This window comes from Equus asinus, chromosome 6 (assembly GCF_041296235.1).
Source record: "Equus asinus isolate D_3611 breed Donkey chromosome 6, EquAss-T2T_v2, whole genome shotgun sequence".
Taxonomy (NCBI): domain Eukaryota; kingdom Metazoa; phylum Chordata; class Mammalia; order Perissodactyla; family Equidae; genus Equus; species Equus asinus.
Window position 1 is genome coordinate 78,882,121 of NC_091795.1, and position 17,837 is coordinate 78,899,957.

Below are 17,837 nucleotides of genomic sequence, written 5' to 3' on the forward strand. Positions count from 1 at the left end.
ATATTCTATCATTGAGTTGCGTCATGGGTACACGAGTATTTGTTTTGCTTTAATTCTTTCACACACATACATACACACTCCACACACTCTTTTGTAGATATTTCACATTTAAAACTTTTTAAAGGCATACAAGTATATAATACACTTCTATTCATGTAATATACACACTGGTTCATATACAGAAAATCATTTCTAGACAGATAGAGATGAAACTGTTAATTGTCCTTGAGGAGCAAGGCCAAGGTGTTGAGATAGGAGGAAGTCTTACTTTTAACTGTATACCCTCTTATGTACTTTTTTTTAAAAACCATGTGCATATTCATATTTAGTTACATTAATATAAAATGATCACCTACATATTACTTTATCCTCCCTCAAAATAATTGTACATATTTTAATATTACCTTATTATAAAGCACCTCATTGTCAAACCTATTCAGGAGTCAAATCATGTCTTCTGTGAAACTGCATAAAGTAATTTCTTACTTTAGTATCCTTGATAGTTCTCAGTGAGGGGTAGACAGAGCCAAAGGTTGGCCCCTTTCATGCTTGCTAAGTGAAACATGGAAAATCTATAATGTATTATGGTACTATGACATCAGGATTACATCAAGATTCTATTCTAGATTAACAATTTTTAAGTCTCAATGTGATGAAATATCTGTATCGCATACATGTAAGTTATCTTCTAATTTGAAATTAACTAGTTAGATTTTCCTGGAGCAGAGTTCATTTCTTTTGCATAATAGCTACGTTTATTCAAATAAAGAATTAAGAAGCTGTCATATGTTAGCCACTGAAGGATGCAAAAAAAAGTAATATACAGGTTTCTTGCCCTTAAGGAGCCTACAGTCAAGTAGAAGAGGCAAGTAAGTATGAAACAAATAACTGTAAAAGAGAATATGAAGGGGGCTGGCCCTGTGGCCGAGGTGGTTAAGTTCGCGCGCTCCGCTTCAGGCGGCCCAGTGTTTCGTCGGTTCGAATCCTGCGCGCAGACATGGCACTGCTCGTCAGACCACGCTGAGGCAGCGTCCCACATGCCACAACTAGAGGAACCCACAACGAAGAATACACAACTATGTACCGGGGGGCTTTGGGGAGAAAAAGGAAAAAATAAAAATCTTTAAAAAAAAGAGAATATGAAGAATGACAATAGAAGTTAGAGTGTTATAAGAATATATACAAAGGAAAAGAACTTGAGTTAGAATTGTGGCTGAGAAAATATTTAATGAGAAGAACTATTGAGTCAGGCTATACAAAAAGTATGATTAGATATAAAATGGAAATTATGATTCATGTTATTTTTAATATGTATCATATAATACAACATGCAATGCAACCACATAGACTACTATATAGTGTAAGCTGACACAGTGCTTTACTGGTAATAACTTTACAAAAAAAGTCAAACAAATCCACTTTCAAGCATCCAGTAAAATTTAAACTAAAGCTTCTTTTGGTTTGTTTTTAATTTTCAGGTGAGAAAAAACTACAAAATAGATAGTGCATCAACATACACATATCATACAATACTAAGAGACACGTAAAAAGCAATATGGCTTAGTGGTCAGTGGCTGAATTAGACCACTGGCAACTCACACCTGAATTTGCGCCCCAGCTCTGCAGCTTACTAACTTTTGTGATCTTGGAAAGTACTTAGTCTTCCTAAGTCTCAATTTCCTCATCTGTAAAATGGGGATAATTTAAAAATGTATCTCCTAGGGGAGGTTCAATGAACTTACAAAAAACATTTTTGTGGTCCCTGTACATCATATCCAATATCAGCTAATACTATTATATTCTTCCAATTTAGCAATCAGCACCAAATTTTATACTAAGTTCATTTTTCCGTATGCATGGGGAAATTTGTCTCCTGATTACATGCAGAGATGAGTTTCTTCTAGTCCTATTTCTTGAATCACACTTTGATTCTGAATTAAACAGACTTTGAGTAAAAACTTACTCTTCAGTGCTAACAGCTGTTGTGGTATTCAACAAAGTTAGTATGAACTGTCTAATATAAAGTGAATGGAAGAACTGGAAAACAAATAACATTCCTTGGTCACAGTTTAGTGTGTAGAGTAAAACAGTTAGTGGATACTAAAGGTATCAGATATGAATAACTCCTGATATACAATGAGTACGTCCAAAGCATTTTCCACAAACTATTCAATGTAAAAGGACAATGATAATGATGACTTTTACTATATATTAACTGGAAATTTTAAAAGAATACTTTGGTTTTTAAAAAAGATCTAAGTCCAAAAGAGGAGAATTTGGGATAATTTATATGGAGTACTTTGAAAAATGTAAAGGTACAATACAAACTCAAGTGGAATACTGAATAATAAATATTAGGTATGTAGCAGGATAAGATCAGTGAAAAGAATATAAAACTATCCTATTAAAGTAAAAAACCTAGTTTTTATACAGGAAAGCCTTGTGCAAAGATATATATCTGGTTTTAAACAACCTCTGTTTTAAATAAGGTATCGTATATATTATAATTAACTACCACAAAACTCACTTAGTAGAACAAAGCTGTAGTAATCAAAACAGCATGGTACTGGTACAAAAACAGACACACAGATCAATGGAACAGAACTGAAAGCCCAGAAATAAAACCACACATCTCCGGACAGCTAATCTTCGACAAAGGAGCCAAGAACGTACAATGGAGAAAGGAAAGTCTCTTCAATAAATGGTGTTGGGAAAACTAGACAGCCACATGCAAAAGAATGAAAGTAAACCATTATCTTACACCATACACAAAAATTAATTCAAAATGGATTTAAGACTTGAAGGTAAGATGTGAAACCATAAAACACCTGGAAGAAAATATAGGCAGTATACTCTTTGACATCAGTCTTAGCAGCATCTTTTCAGGTACTATGTCTACTCAAGCAAGGGAAACAAAAGAAAAAAACAAATGGGACCACATCAGACTAAAGAGCTTCTGCAAGGCAAAGGAAACCAGGAACAAAATGAAAAGACAACCCACCAACTGGGAGAAAATATTTGCAAATAGTATATCTGACAAGGGGTTAATCTCTAAAATATATAAAGAACCCATACAACTCAACAATAAAACAAACAACCCGATCAAAAAATGGGCAGAGGATATGAACAGACATTCTTCCAAAGAAGATATACAGATGGCCAACAGTCACATGAAAAGATGTTCAACATCACTAATCATTAGGGAAATACAAATCAAAACTACAACAAGATATCACCTTATACCTGTTAGAATGGCTATAATTACCAAGACAAAAAATAAATGTTGGAGAGGCTGTGGAGAAAAGGGAAGCTTCATACACTGCTGGCAGGAATGCAAACTGGTGCAGCCACTACGGAAAACAGTATGGAGATTTCTCAAAAAATTAAAAATAGAAATACCATATGACCCAGCTATGCCACTACGGGGTATTTATCCAAAGAACTTGAAATCAACAATTCAAAGAGACCTATGCACCCCATGTTCATTGCAGCATTATTCACAATAGCCAAGACATGGAAGCAACCCAAGTGCCCATCAACTGATGAATGGATAAAGAAGATGTGGTATGTATATACAATGGAATACTACTCTGTCAGAGAAAAAGATAAAATGTCCCATTTGCAACAACATGGATGGACCTGGAGGGTATTATGTTAAGTGAAATAAGCCAGACAGAGAAAGACAAACACCATATGATTTCACTCATATGTAGAAGATAAACAAACACATGGACAAAGAGAACAGATTAGTGGTTACCAGAGGGGAAGGGGGTTGGGGGGGAGGGTGGGCATAAGGGGTAAAAGGGCACATATATATGGTGACTGACAAATAATAACGTAACCTGAAATTTCACAATGTTATAAACTATTACTAAAATTTTAAAAAATCACTTAGTAGAAAGCATACTTACAGAGCAGTAAAGAAATTTATCCTGGTATGCTCATTTATAGTAAATTTAGCCCTCTTGAAATAAACAAAGGTCATAGCCAAAAGATACTATGGGGAAAAAAGTTAAAAATTAATATTAACGTTTTGCTTTCATAAGTAAAACTGCTTTAAAAGTTACCTTTAAGATGAATAATAAGCTAAAACAATAAAGCATTATTTATCCTTATTATAGAATTATCTATTTGAGTCCTTATTTTTTGGCTTCTTGTAATCCATGTGAACAGTGAGAAATAGTTCTGGACTATTTATCATGATTAAGATTATAACTAGAATTAACTCCTAAATTTTATTATTGCCAATATTTTTTGAACCAAAACCCAATATATAGAGAAGCTGAAATAATAATAAAACAAATAACCATAGACCTTTCACCCAGATTCACCAGTTAACATGTTGCTACATTGGCTTGATGTATGTGTATATACAAAATTTTTTTCCTGAACCCTTTGACTTAGTTGCAGACATCCATACTCTTTTTAAAATAATCTTTTAAAAATAACTTCTAATCAGAAATTAGAATAACTTGGCTCTATTGTCATTGGAAAAAAGTGTTTTAAATGTATTATTAGAAAGACACGTCTAGCTTGATATTAGGACACTATGCCAGGTTCTGCCTGTTCAAATGAAAAACAAGTTGTACTACTGATGCATTAGATTCCCTCCCTCAAAATGCCTCTTCATGCTAACTTCACAAGATTGGTGACAAAGGTGATTCCAAGTTTTCAAGGTAACTTTCAGTAGAGGTCTTTTGAAACTGTTAAGATTCAGTGCTCCTGGTTAGTTACTTTTAAAGCACTGCCCTCTGCTGTCCAACAACTTTAATTACTGTAACGCACTTAAAACTGTAACAAAGTTTAAAACTTTACAACTCCACAAAAACTGGATATTTGATATTAAGGCATTACTGTTAATTTTTAAAAGTGTTACTGACATTGTGATCATGTTTAAAAAGATCTTGTCTTTTAAGAGATACATCTTGAAATATTTATGGATAAAATGTTAGGATGTCTGGGATTTGCTTCAAAGTAATCCAGTTTTGGGGAGATGGATTAAAAGAAACAAGAATGGCCATGAGTTGATGATTGTTGTAGCTAGATGACAGGCACATAGAGGGTCTTTGTTCTATTCTCTCTACCCTAAGTTGTATATGTTTGAAATTTTCCAAAATTAAATTTCCAAAATTAAAGTTTCTCTGATTTTATTTTTGCTATCTTAAGCTTGAAATAAAAAAGTTCACATCAATATTAACTTGTTGGGTATTTAATCACTAGCTAATCTTCTGTTCATTCCATTTTCTGTTGGTTGGCACATTAAGTGTAATGTGAAGTCATGTGGAATTTTCTGATATGACTCCCTGGTCTAAGATGGTATTTACAAAGCTGAAATCAGAACTGTTCACCTAAATCTAAAGAGTATAGAAACATCATCATCCCTAGTATGTAAATTAGCATCATGATGTTTTTTGTGAAACACTGATCCTTAAAGACCAAGATAAACTAATTTTACTTTATGATTTATCTAAACTACCTTCAAAATATTAAAATGTACAACAGACTGCCTTAGTAGAATGAATCACAGAATATTCTTTCTCCACAGCCTGATAAAAGGTAATAATTCTGATCAAAACATATTAAGTCTACACAGATTCTTGTTTTCAATCAAACAGATATAGACTTAAGGTCATTTAAATTTATCAATAATACTCTACAACTCCTCAAGTATAGAATGAATCTATAGTGTATGCTAATTTCAAAAATTAGTGTGTAAGGATTTCACTTTGAAGGAGCAATGTAGGCTAGTTCTTTTCCTAACCTTAATAAGGTAGAAAATTTTTATAAGGTTTTGTTAAAGTTCTGGTGGTCTAGTAATATAATAATGCTGGTTATTGATTATATTGTTACCAAATTTACCTTGTCTGCAATCTTACAGCAGCAGTCCATCCACAAGAAATCTTGAATTAAATCATCATCTACAACAAAAGATAGCTATGACTTGTCTTTTAAAAATAGATTGTTTCCTTTTGAAGAATTAATTTCTACATAAGGAGATTATAAATGACGATTAGATATCAAACAAACTGGACCAGTGTTGCCTAAGGTGTAATTTTGAGTTCTTTGGTATATTTACCATTGCAAGCACTGTACAAAAAGCTATTGCTTTATTCTTTGGCTTTCCATCTGATTTGCCTTAATATATTAGCTAAGACTGGAGGGAGAATGTTAGAAGTGTTTGGTTTACTAAATATTCCAATAGCTCTTTGAGAAATATGTGTTGGGTAACTCTAGATTAGCTCTTTATTACTTTCCAAAATCAATCTTTAACAGGTGGAAATGGAATCTGATAAAAGATAACTCAGTCTTTAAGAAATAATGACTTAATGAATACTTTGTTTTCTAAATATGTTTTACTTTTTCTATTACTTTCTCCTTTGAGGTCCCAGGGTATTTTTTTAGTTTTGGATTCCTCTGCTCTCCTCCTATTTATCTCTATTATCCAAATACAAATGAAAATGTCTATATAAAGAAGATTCATAATTGATTAGTTACTTAACACTTAATTTAGGAAAAACTGAGTATTATAACAAAAAGATCAACAAACAAAAATACTGTTAAAAAGATGTTAGCTCAGGGCCAATCTTCCTCACCAAAAAAAAAAAAACTTGTTAAAAAAAAGAATAACATCCAAAAAGTAGGTCAAAACACTTATTTCTATTTTAAAAGGAGAAAATATATAATCCCAAAATATATGGGTAGTTGTTGGAATATAATCTGAGGAAATCTACTTTTTTCCAATCTCCCCTTCATTTTAAGTAACAAAGCATAACTTTATATTTTTACAACCTAGAAATATCATCAAAAAAGCCAAATGTATGGAAAGTTCCAAGAATAAGTACTGATTTTCTGAAAAAATTTCTGCCTTGTTAATTCTATTTCTATTTCTTAAATTACCGAAAATGGTAGAGCCAGGTATTTTCTTCTTTTAGCATGATCAGTTATGATTAATTAAGTTTGTGGGTAAATTATTTTGCTCTACTCTTAAGAGGGAAACTTGTATTAACAGCATTCTAGATCCTGACAGGGAACATCCTTACAGTTCAACATTTTTCTACTTATATTACTTAGATTTTTTTTCTTCTTCTTATCTCCTTATTTTGCTTTTCTTTAAATATTAACCAGCTTTCCCTCTTTTATTTTTATTTTTTTTAAGATTTCTGTCCTCTCAGCGGGGCAAATACTCTGATCCCCATCCCTCTCCTCTTACATGCATCTGCCATCCTCTAGAAACAAGGAATCCTGTTACCTGGGTCTACCAGACTGTGTTATCTACTTGACTTGATTTATTCCTGCAGATATTTACCAGATTCCATCTACCCTACCCTTTATTCTAATCTGTCTACCTCATTACCTTACTTAAAAAGAAAATCCCTTCTCTTTCTTGGCCAGGAGAAGTACTATAAAAAAGTTTCTTTTGGGCTATTTTTTTAAAATTTATCAGCAAAGTAGCACTGTCTGATGATCTGAACAAATTCAAACTCAATTTCATAATATGAATATGATGATAAAGCATAGTTAATTTTGGACAATATTTCCCAGATAAAATACTGAAACTTCTCTAGACTGACTAACCTTTCCATAGTTTGCTCAGTTTTAGCACTGAAAGTCCTAGGAAACCCCTGAGGCCCAATCAAACTGAGTCAGTTGGCTTACCTGAGACTTTATGTAGTATTTTATTTTAAGTTAAACAAAACTCATGCTATAAACTTGAGTTGCCTAGAATTTACATTTGACACTTGGATTTAAGTAGTCTAGAAGCTAAGTGAGTCTAAATTTCTACTCCAAAAGCAATCAAAAGATGGAAAATCAGACACAGAAAACAAGAGCATCCTCTTTGGTTACTATGAAAATGATAAAATAAATCTTTACATTCTCTCATTTTTAAGTACTTTACAATTACCACTATTATAATATTTTAAACCTACCAAATAATTTAAAGAAAGCAGTCATTTCCTGACGCTGTATAACTAGACAGGGTCCTTTGGGGCGTTTAGACTTTTTGCTATTATGTGCATTTTTTTCAGATGCTGGCCAACTATCTTTAAAAATAGGACGCTTCAGATTAACAGTTTTTTTAGGCTGATGTGATCTATTTGACCCTGATTTTACATGAACAGTGACAGTAGGTGGTGTCTCACAACACAGCTGATTATGCCTCATTTTGGTTTCCCAAGATTCCTGTAAAAATAAAACATACAATTATTTATCACACTCGTTCATTTCTATATAAAAACAATTGAATGACACTACCAGATGCAGTCATATGAAATGTTACTAAGCTTGTTACTAAAATGTTATTTGTGACAGTGACTCACAAGAGAAATTGCTTTTAAATTCAGTGCCAAGAAAAGCTGTGGGTAACTAATATGCCTCCTCTTCCCAAATAATAAGATCCTGCATAGTATTTTGCTTTGACAACAAGGGAACTCAAAACCAAATGTGAAAGTTAATTATAGAAACTGCTGAGTTTATAATCTATTTGTGATATTATTTTTTCCTGATAATTTTTTATTTTGCTTGTTTTTCTTTTATAAAGATTGGCACCTGAGCTAACATTTGTTGCCAATCTTCTTTTTCTTTTTTTTCCTTCTTCTCCCCAAAGCCCCCCATATTCTGCTTGTTTTGACATAATTTTATCATATGGTTCTTATATGCCACCTCCAATTCTTTATAGAACAAGGCAAACTATTTCCAGAACTAAATTATTATCAATATCGTGTTATATTAAAAAACAACCCCCCACACACAAAAACATATTTTATTACTGGTAAATTCCTTGATATGTTACAAAATTCACTTATTCAACAAGCATTTATTGGTATTTATTAAAAAGTTAAAAACAATTTTAGCAAAGAAATGTATGGTATATGTGCTTTGAGGGAGTCTCATACACTGATCACTCTAATTTTTAAAGTTCTGAGTGCATGACCATTATATTTGAGTGGCTGATTATAAGTGTACATGAATGTATAGTGTTATAATCGAAAAAAATTTGAAACAGTTAATCCATCAATATTTAACAATATGCATAATCAGTATCATGTTTGGTGGTAATCAGTTCACGTAATTACTACAGTCATTACTTTTGTGGTCAAAGTATTTATAGGGCAATAGGAAATGGAGGTATGAATAAGCAAAGCAGGAAACTAGTCTAAGACCCTAATGAGAACCTCTGAATCCATAACTCACAGTGACCCAGGCAGCCATGCCTCCCTTGGTGTTCAAAGAGTTAGGTACAGATTCTCCTTCCTGACCCTCAGAAACTTCCCTGCTGAAGGAAGGAATGGAAAATAAGATTGGATACAGTGGGGCTAGATCAGTACTGTTGAATATAATGTGAGCCACATAGGTAATTTTCTATTTTTAAAGCCACATTAAAATAGTACAAATAAACAAGTGAATTTATTTTAGTAATAAAATTTATGTAACCTAATATAATCCAACATATTATTTTAACATGTAATCAATATAAAAATTAATGAGATATTTTATTCTTTTTTTGTGTACTAAGTCTTTGAAATCTCACATGTATTTACACTTACAGTGTATCTCAATTTGGATGCTAAATTTCCAACAGTTAAAGTGAAATACAGTCCTACCAAATTAAGTAGTCTGTAAGGGAAAAATATTTTACACTCCTTCAGTATTTAATTTTAAATTAAAATAAAAATTCAATTCTTCAGTTGCACCAGCCACATTTCAAGTGCTCAATAGCTACCCTATGGGGTAGGCTAGTGGCTACCATATTAGACAGTACAGGGCTAGATTATGAAGAATGGGCAGAGGAAATTCTATTCAGTTGATTCTCTAATTGCTTCTCTTCCCTCTATTTTGCTTCCCTCCTCTCTCCCCATCTTTCTTCCTAGATCCTAAGGTCCAACCAAATTGAAGGCAATTATGGAGTTGGGGGTAGGGGTGCTACAGGCTCCACAGAAAAAGGAATGGGTGATAAATTGAGCCCTGAGACTTGTGTAACAACTTTCTGCTCTTTCCTACCCACCTCATCTGGGAGACAGCTGGAGGCCTCATCTGCATCTTTTTTCCTGAAGCAAGAGCAGCCTTACAATCTAGATGGAAAAAACTAAATAGTCAGGCTTCTCAAATTGGGGAGGGAGGGGTGTGTTTGTGTGGGTTACGCTTGGGTTGGAATGTATCAGAATATAGAATAACTGTGGAATATCTACCAGGAGGTAAGATTTACTCAATGTTAAGTAACTTAAAATAGTGTTGTTATGCTAAAACAACCATGGATATATCATGAAATAGGATGCAAATTTTCTATGAATCAAAAAATAAATATCATGCTCACAGTATAGCTTTACACTGTTTCACTAAACCCTTATGTATGTGTTGGGATGTTTCCTATAAAATTGGAGAAAACAGAAAGAGAAGGAAATACCTGAAATTCCCAAAATAGAGATTCATTGAGGTTAACGAGCAAACACTGGCAGGAGTTATGGAGAAGGAGCTTAAGGAGAGAAGCTATTAATGCTACCTTCTTGGTCAAATTGCACCTTGAGGTAGCTTTTAAATTTTGCTCTTCATTTAGATATAGAAAGAGAATTAGGGGTTCGATGGCAAGCAAGAGGGAAAGAATGAAAGGCAAATTAAAATATGGGCCATTTCAGGGAAGGGCAAGAGATAAGGAAGGAGGGAGAACTACGAGAAACTATGCTCATATGGCAAGATCCTTTACTGAGTTTTTACATGGACTCCACCACCATGAAAAAAAATCATACCAGAATTCACACTTGAATAGGATGCCTAGGATTTTTTTTTTTTTTTTTTTTTTTTTTTTTGGTAAGTAGACCACAGCTAATGTATAGGCATCTAAAATAATTTCTTCTCTCTGGGGGTAATATAAAGAGTGACAGGGTGGGTGTTCACAGAATCATACAATAGAAGTAGTAGTATAGGGATTCATCTGCCTATATGAAAAATCTAATAGCAATACCCACTGGCAATTCAGGGCAGGCATGTAAGCCTTAACTTCTTTATAACTGCTTCACACCAAGCACTTAGTATGTGCCAGACACTATTCTAAAAGTTTTACATGTATTATCTCATTTAATTCTCAAAACATTTCTATAAGGTGGGTACTATTGTATCCTTATTTTCTAGGTAAGAAGTTGGAGGCTTAGGGAAGTTAAGAAATTTGCCCATGGCCACATAATTAGCGAGTGATAAAGCTGGGACTTGAATCCAGGACTGTCCCACACCAAAGCCCCCTATTCTTTAACCACTAAAGAATTGTTTTAAAGATTAAAATACTTGACATACAGTAAGCGGTCAGATATTACTTACTGCATTCCTCCCCAGGAAAACAAACCCAGCTATAAGTCAACATTAAAAAAAAATTATTCTAGCATTTGCAGTGTAAATGGGCACAATAAATTGTGACTTGGTTAAATAAGCCATCGCTGCGGGGAGGAAAGGTGGGCTTATCACCTTTTTGCTAAAATAAAATAACTCTTAAAAAAGAATCCTTATTGAAATGACTAAAGCATTTTTTTCTGTCATAACCACAGAATCTAATTATTGAAAAACAATACAGCAAATTTAGAAAAAAATATTGTGGCAAAGTAGTTGGAAGCTTTGCCGGGGCTGTTCTCAAATCTCCACTCTTCTGATGCTTTAAAGATTTTTTTTCTAATTTAACTAATCATCTAACGGCTGTAGCACACTTAGCCTCAGCCAAGGGCTAGGTGCTGCGGCGTCTGTGCAGTTCCACGCGCAGCTGCCTCAGTAAGTTCAAACCTGACGAGACATCCAAGCCATGGGTGGACGGAGCAGCTCCCCTCGCCGGAGTGGGGGCGACTCGGAGCCTGGTGGACAGAACGCGGGGAGCGGGAGCTGGAACGGGTGAACGCCTCCCTCCGCTTGTTAGACGCGGCGGGGATGAGAAAGAGGAAAGGAGCGGCAGCCCGAAGGACAAGTCAGGCGAGGGTGCTCTAAGACCAGCGCTCTCGGGCGTGCCTGGGGCGGCAGGAGCAGAGCCCGCGGCGGCCCCTGGGAACCCCCGCCCAGACCTGCAGCGAGAGCCGGCGTCTCACCGCGACCTCGCGCCGCGACACTGCGGGAGCCCCGTCTCCTCCCCTAGGAGCTCGGGGTAACGAGAGGATTTTTAAAAGTGCTCCGTTAAAGAATAAAATTTGTAGACCAACAGGATCTGACTTCTAACACAGCATGGGTTCATCAGCCTTTAAATGCTATATTACTTCGAAGGCTTCTTTTTGTCTGTTTGAATGAAGCTGGTTGGTCTCCAGCCGTCGAGAGAAGGCAGGGAGGCCACGTGTGGCGCCGAGCCGGCTCGGGACACAGCGTGTCCGACGGGACCCGAGCTGGGAGGCCGGGCCGGGCCACTCCGCAGGGCCCTCTCCGCCGGGCGGCCCGTCCTGGTCCCGTCCCCGGCCCGGCCTGCCGGCCAGCACCACCTAAGCCGCGAGGCGAGGTGCCGGCGACAGCCCCTGCGAACCCGAGCGCGGAGGGGGCGCCGGCCTCGGCCCCCGGAGCACGTACCGCGCCCTCGCCGGCGCCCGCTGCCCGCAGGTTCGACGCCCCTCGCCGCCCCCGCCCGCCCGCTCAAGCCCAGCCCGAAGGAGCTGGGAGGGAGTGTTCCCGTCGCAGCGAAGCACCTGAGGGGACTCATGGACAGAAGCGTGAGGGGAAGGGGCCGAGGCCGCCACACTCTCACACGCCGGGGGCGGCGGGGCTGGGGACGAGCGGGAATGGGGGGACCAGGCGCAGCCGAAAGCGGAAAGCCGCCGGCGAGGCGCGGGCGGAGGTACCTGCCGAAACCTGGGGCTGAGGAGCGGGGCCGGGGCCAGAGGCCGGCCTCCCGCAGACGCTCTCGGACCTCAGACGGTTGCTCGCTGGTCGCTACACAGCCGCAAGCCCCGCCTGGAGACCTCCCGCCAACCCGGAGCGAGGCCGGCGCGGGCCAATCAGCGCGCGGGGTCCGCCGCCGGGGGCGGGGCCGGCCCGAGGCTGCGCGCGCCGCGTCTCCGGCTCCCGGCCGCCAGCCGGCTGCGACCGGAGTCCCCGCCGCTGGCCGAAGTTCTACCGTTGGGCTGCTCTGCTTACCGTCCCGGCAAGGCCCTGGCAGAGCGCCTTGGCCCTCCCAGATCTCCTCTTGCATCCTAATGTAACCCCTTTCCTTGGACACTTATCAAAGCCAGGCTAGTAGTAGAACCATTAATCTTCCCTCCAGCTAGATGGAGAGGCCCCCAGAGCTGGGACTTCAGGTCTTACCTCACCTCCCCGCCCCGGCACGGCTCGGCGCCTTGCACTCACACGGGCGGGAACTCGGCGCCTTGCACACACACGGGCGGGAACTTGGCGCCTTGCACACACACGGGCGGGAACTCGGCGCCTTGCACACACACGGGCGGGAGCTCGGCGCCTTGCACACACACGGGCGGGAACTCCATAAATGGTGAGGTCAGTAGCAGGACAGAGAATCAGAAGTGAACTTCGCAGCAGCAATTATAATGTGTACTCAATTACTGCTATTTAAAAATAATTACATAAACAGAGGAAGAGACCACTTCCAACTAAAAAAGAAAGGTGTGAATACCGCGGCTCTTCGTGGGAAGGGTTAATGTTACTCTATTCTGTTAAATCTACTGTTCTAAGCTGTAAATTCTACAGGTACCTTTTCTTTTTGGCCTCATCCTAGCCTTTGGCCTGGTGCCTGGGATGTAGTAGGTGCTTAATAAATGTTTGTTAAACGAATAAATAAAAGGCTTCTTCATAGCTTCTTAATTTTTTCTGTGACATGATTTCCTCTTCACTTCTCTTTTACCTGATGTGTAACCTCCTTTCTCCCCGTTTTTTACATGTTGCTACAGTCTTTCTAGGTATTTTTAGTGAATGCACAATACTCCAGAGTGGGTGGCCAAATTTAAATCATTTTTATATTTGGATTGCTTCCAGATTTTTCAGCTGTTATAATTACTACATTTAAAAAGCAATTTGGCCTTGCCTATTTGTGGTACTAACCCAGCAATTAGTTCTTTGGTCAGCAACTGAAGAATAAATGTATTAGTTCTTTCTTGGGCTCTCACATAGCGAAATGATGGCAAAATCACCTACAAGGAAGATAACAGTGCAATCTGGTAACTCATTTTTCCTTACAAATGCCTTTGACATTTCCCCCGTGGCCCTTAAATAGAGGGGCAGATCAAGAAGCATCAACTGGTTGTGAAAACTTTCAATATTGATTCTCCTAGGAAAATGACTGCTTCAAACCTCATCCCTCATTCCCTGGTTCTTCTCTTTTTTCCCTCAAGGTATCAGGGTTTACCGTGATTACTAGTTTTCAGTCTTGAGTACAGAATGTTTACTGAACAATGAATGTTTACTATATGGAAGGCACTGTCACAAAATGGGAGGCAAAGTAGTAGGCAATGATGAATACGACATGGCCCTACCTTTCTAGAACTTTCTAGACAGATACACAAATAACTGAAATATAAGACACGAGTTGTGCCATGAGAGAGATGCAAATATAATGCAAAGGTAAAGTACAGTTAGGAGGGTACTCCTTAGGATCCCAAAATTTTCACAGGAATTTGTTTTTACTTAAGCGAAATTTGCACACACAAGTCAGCAAATACACACAGATGTTAACCAAGCTATTGGAGAAGCAGCTTATCACTTAAGTTTTGGCTTCAAGTTAAGGGTTACTACCAGCGAGGCCTTCATGAGTGTTCTCATTCTTAAGTTTTTTACTATGTTGGGCCCGTGACATACAAGAAAGAAAATGTACTTTAGAATCACAGACCTGGTTTTAATATAAGCACTTCCATTTTACCAGCTCTATGAATGTGGGCAAATTACTTAACCTCTGTATGCTCAGTTAAATGTAAATGTGGGGGGCTGGCCCCAAGGCCGAGTGGTTAAGTTTGGTGTTCCACTTTGGTGGCCCCAGGTTCACCGGTTCAGATCTGGGCGTGGGCCTACGCACCGCTCATCAAGCCATGCTGTGATGGCCTCCCACATAGAACTAGAATGACCTACAACTAGGATATCCAAGTACATACTGGGGCTTGGGGGAGAAAAAAACGTAAATGTGGGATACTATCTTCTTTGTAAGAGTGTATGGGACATACTGTGTCTAGCAGTGGACTGGCACATAGCAGGCATTTAATTCCCTTCTTGCCTCCTTCATTTGATCTGGAACTTGCATAACTCCTCAAGCATTTATTTAAGTGAACAGCCTCTGTGATATTGTCTACAGTCCCTTTCCTCTTCTTATCCATCTAGTCGACCATCTCTAAAGTATGGCTTTATTATTCCCTTACTAAAAAAATCATTGATGATTGCCCACAGCCCACACTGCCCTGTACTGGGTTGTCTGCATTGCCTCTTTTGTCCCCATTCTGCTTTCAAATATACTGCCCCACTTTTATCCGTTAAGAATTCTTTACTCCAGACTTACTAACATACTTGCTTTTCTCTGAGCATGTCTTGAACTTTCCCACTTCTTTGAGCTTGCATTTATTGTCTTCTGTCTTCATCACCTTCACTTAAATTTTCTATCTGGTATCCATCCTTTAAGATCCAGCTTAAGTCAGCAGCCAGTCATTTGAGTGCTTAACAAATGCAGGGCTCTGTGCCACTCTTAAATTCTTACAGCACTTTCTAAAGTTCTGCTTTATGTACTCTTATTAACCAGCTATCTTTTTTATAAAACATTATTTTTATTATGTGTACATATAGATACAATTTTACATAAATGGGATTGCATACACACTTTAAAAAATGGAATATTTGATATGTACAAAAGAATGTATGTAACAGATATGCAGCCTAAAGCATAATAAAAACTAAACACTACTTACCAAAAAAGCATGAACATTCAACATATAGTACTGTCGAGATTCTGTATGCTCCTTCTTCTCCCCTTCTCTGAAGAGCTTTTGTTTTTCCCATTCCTTTTTCTTTAGATTTACCCTAAGTATCCTTAAGTACAAATCTTGTTTGTAAATTTAATACTCTTTGTATTCTTTATGTTTAACTTTTAGACATGCTAATGCATGACCCATAGAATTCTATGAATGTACCATAATGTATCAATGCTCCTGTCAATGGTAGTATTTATTTATAGTTGGCACAGGTTCTGATTAGTTGGTAGTCTAATCGGTCGGTTCCCATCTTTTAAAGTCAAATATTTTGACTACTACTTCTGCTCATATACGCTCCACGGTGCACACGTAGTTTTTAATAAATGCTTTAAAGTGAAACTGATGGGTTTTAGGGCATACACATTTTCAACTTTACAAGATTATGAATGCTTAATTTTCTAGATAGTTGCTACTAGTTTTTAAGAGTTCCTATCAGTCTACATCTTGTCAATTTCATATTTCAGACTTTTTATGACTAGATTATCTTTTGAAGTATATCACAGAGGACAGCTTTAGATTTTTTCAGTGTCCCTTTTCTAGGACACGTTCTACTCAACCTCCCAAACCACTTGGGTACAGAAGTAGCAGCCACATTCCTGCAATATCACCTTTCCCCTTCCTCATTCATTCAGGTCATAAGGGCCCTTCATCCAAGCTGGGACAAATTTCCTTCCTGGAATTTTGCACTAAGACCAAGAATTCAGCCTGGCTGCTGGCTGACTGCTCTTTTTCTTTTTTTTTTTTAAAGATTGGCACCTGAGTTAAAAACTGTTGCCAATCTTTTCTTCTCCCCAAAGCCCCCCAGTACATAATTGTATATTCTAGTTGTAGTTCCTTCTGGTTGTGCTAGGTGGGACACTGCCTCAGCATGGCCTGATGAGCGGTGCCATGTCGGTGCCAGGGATCTGCACCAGCGAAACCCCAGGCCACCAAAGCGGAGCAGGCAAACTTAACCACTTGGCCACGAGGCCGGCCCCCTGACTGCTCTTTTATATGGTAGAGATAAAAACTCTTGAGAAGTATCAGGATAGAATAATGAGCAATCTAATTAGATAAAAGGACCGTATTAAATTTCTCTAGAGTAGTTTTTGCTACTATATCTCTTTTTTGTTCCTTACTAAAAATATCTTTTTCTTGATCTTTTCCCATAGTTATTTCTGCCTACGACATAATCCTTATTTGTTATATTGAGGCAACAGCCTCTACACTTTGAACTTTTGTTTCCTTGTTTTAAGTGTTCATATTTACTAGGTTACTTTTGAAAGACAAAATGTTATACGAACTATACTATGTTCCTAAAAATGTTTGAAGTGGCTCAGGGGCTGGCCCTGTGGCCGAGTGGTTAAGTTCGCACGCTCCACTGCAAGCGGCCCAGTGTTTTGTTGGTTCGAATCCTGGGTGCAGACATGGCACTGCTCATCAAACCACACTGAGGCAGCATCCCACATGCCACAACTAGAAGGACCCACAACGAAGAATATACAACTATGTACCGGGGGGCTTTGGGGAGAAAAAGGAAAAAATAAAATCATTAAAAAAAAAAAATAAAGTTGCTCACAACAAGGATGACTTTAAGGTCAATAAAGCAGAGAACCTAGACTACAGAAAGGGGGAGGCAAGAAAGTAACAATAAGGACCCTGGGAAGTTTGATTCTGAACAAGAGGCAACTTCCCAATGTGCCTGTCAGGTGCTAGCTGTGAAATGTTCCTTCAAGTAACTGAACACTGACTTTTCATATTTACCAATATTTTACCAAATAAGGATTACAGTTTTGACAACAAACTATTTATTTTGGCCATACACACCCAGATCAATTTTCTCCTGAGACTCTTCCAGAAACAAAAAGCAGTTAGATGAGGATAAATGAAAACTGAAACTATATTATTTTTGGCTAATTTTTCCAAAAGGCCAAGGTGTTAAAATAG

General features: G+C 38.0%; 1 protein-coding gene across 4 annotated transcripts in view; it reads right to left on the reverse strand.

Moving 5' to 3' along the window:
• SPDYA (speedy/RINGO cell cycle regulator family member A) overlaps positions 1–13,275 on the reverse strand; it is a 33,128-nt gene extending 19,853 nt beyond the window's left edge. The window contains exons 1-5 of one of the 4 annotated variants that reach the window (XM_044772163.2): positions 12,792–12,882; positions 10,004–10,070; positions 7,929–8,181; positions 5,860–5,918; positions 3,912–3,997 (exon numbers count right to left, since the gene is read on the reverse strand). In XM_044772163.2, the coding sequence (XP_044628098.2) occupies positions 3,912–3,997; positions 5,860–5,918; positions 7,929–8,163 (380 nt within the window). In that variant the 5' untranslated portion in view covers positions 8,164–8,181; positions 10,004–10,070; positions 12,792–12,882. Of the gene's footprint in view, positions 1–3,911; positions 3,998–5,859; positions 5,919–7,928; positions 9,178–10,003; positions 10,071–12,791 lie in introns of those variants that run through there. The other 3 variants (XM_044772162.2, XM_070512366.1, XM_070512365.1) reach the window with 3 other exon arrangements.
• Positions 13,276–17,837: the final 4,562 nt, after the last annotated feature.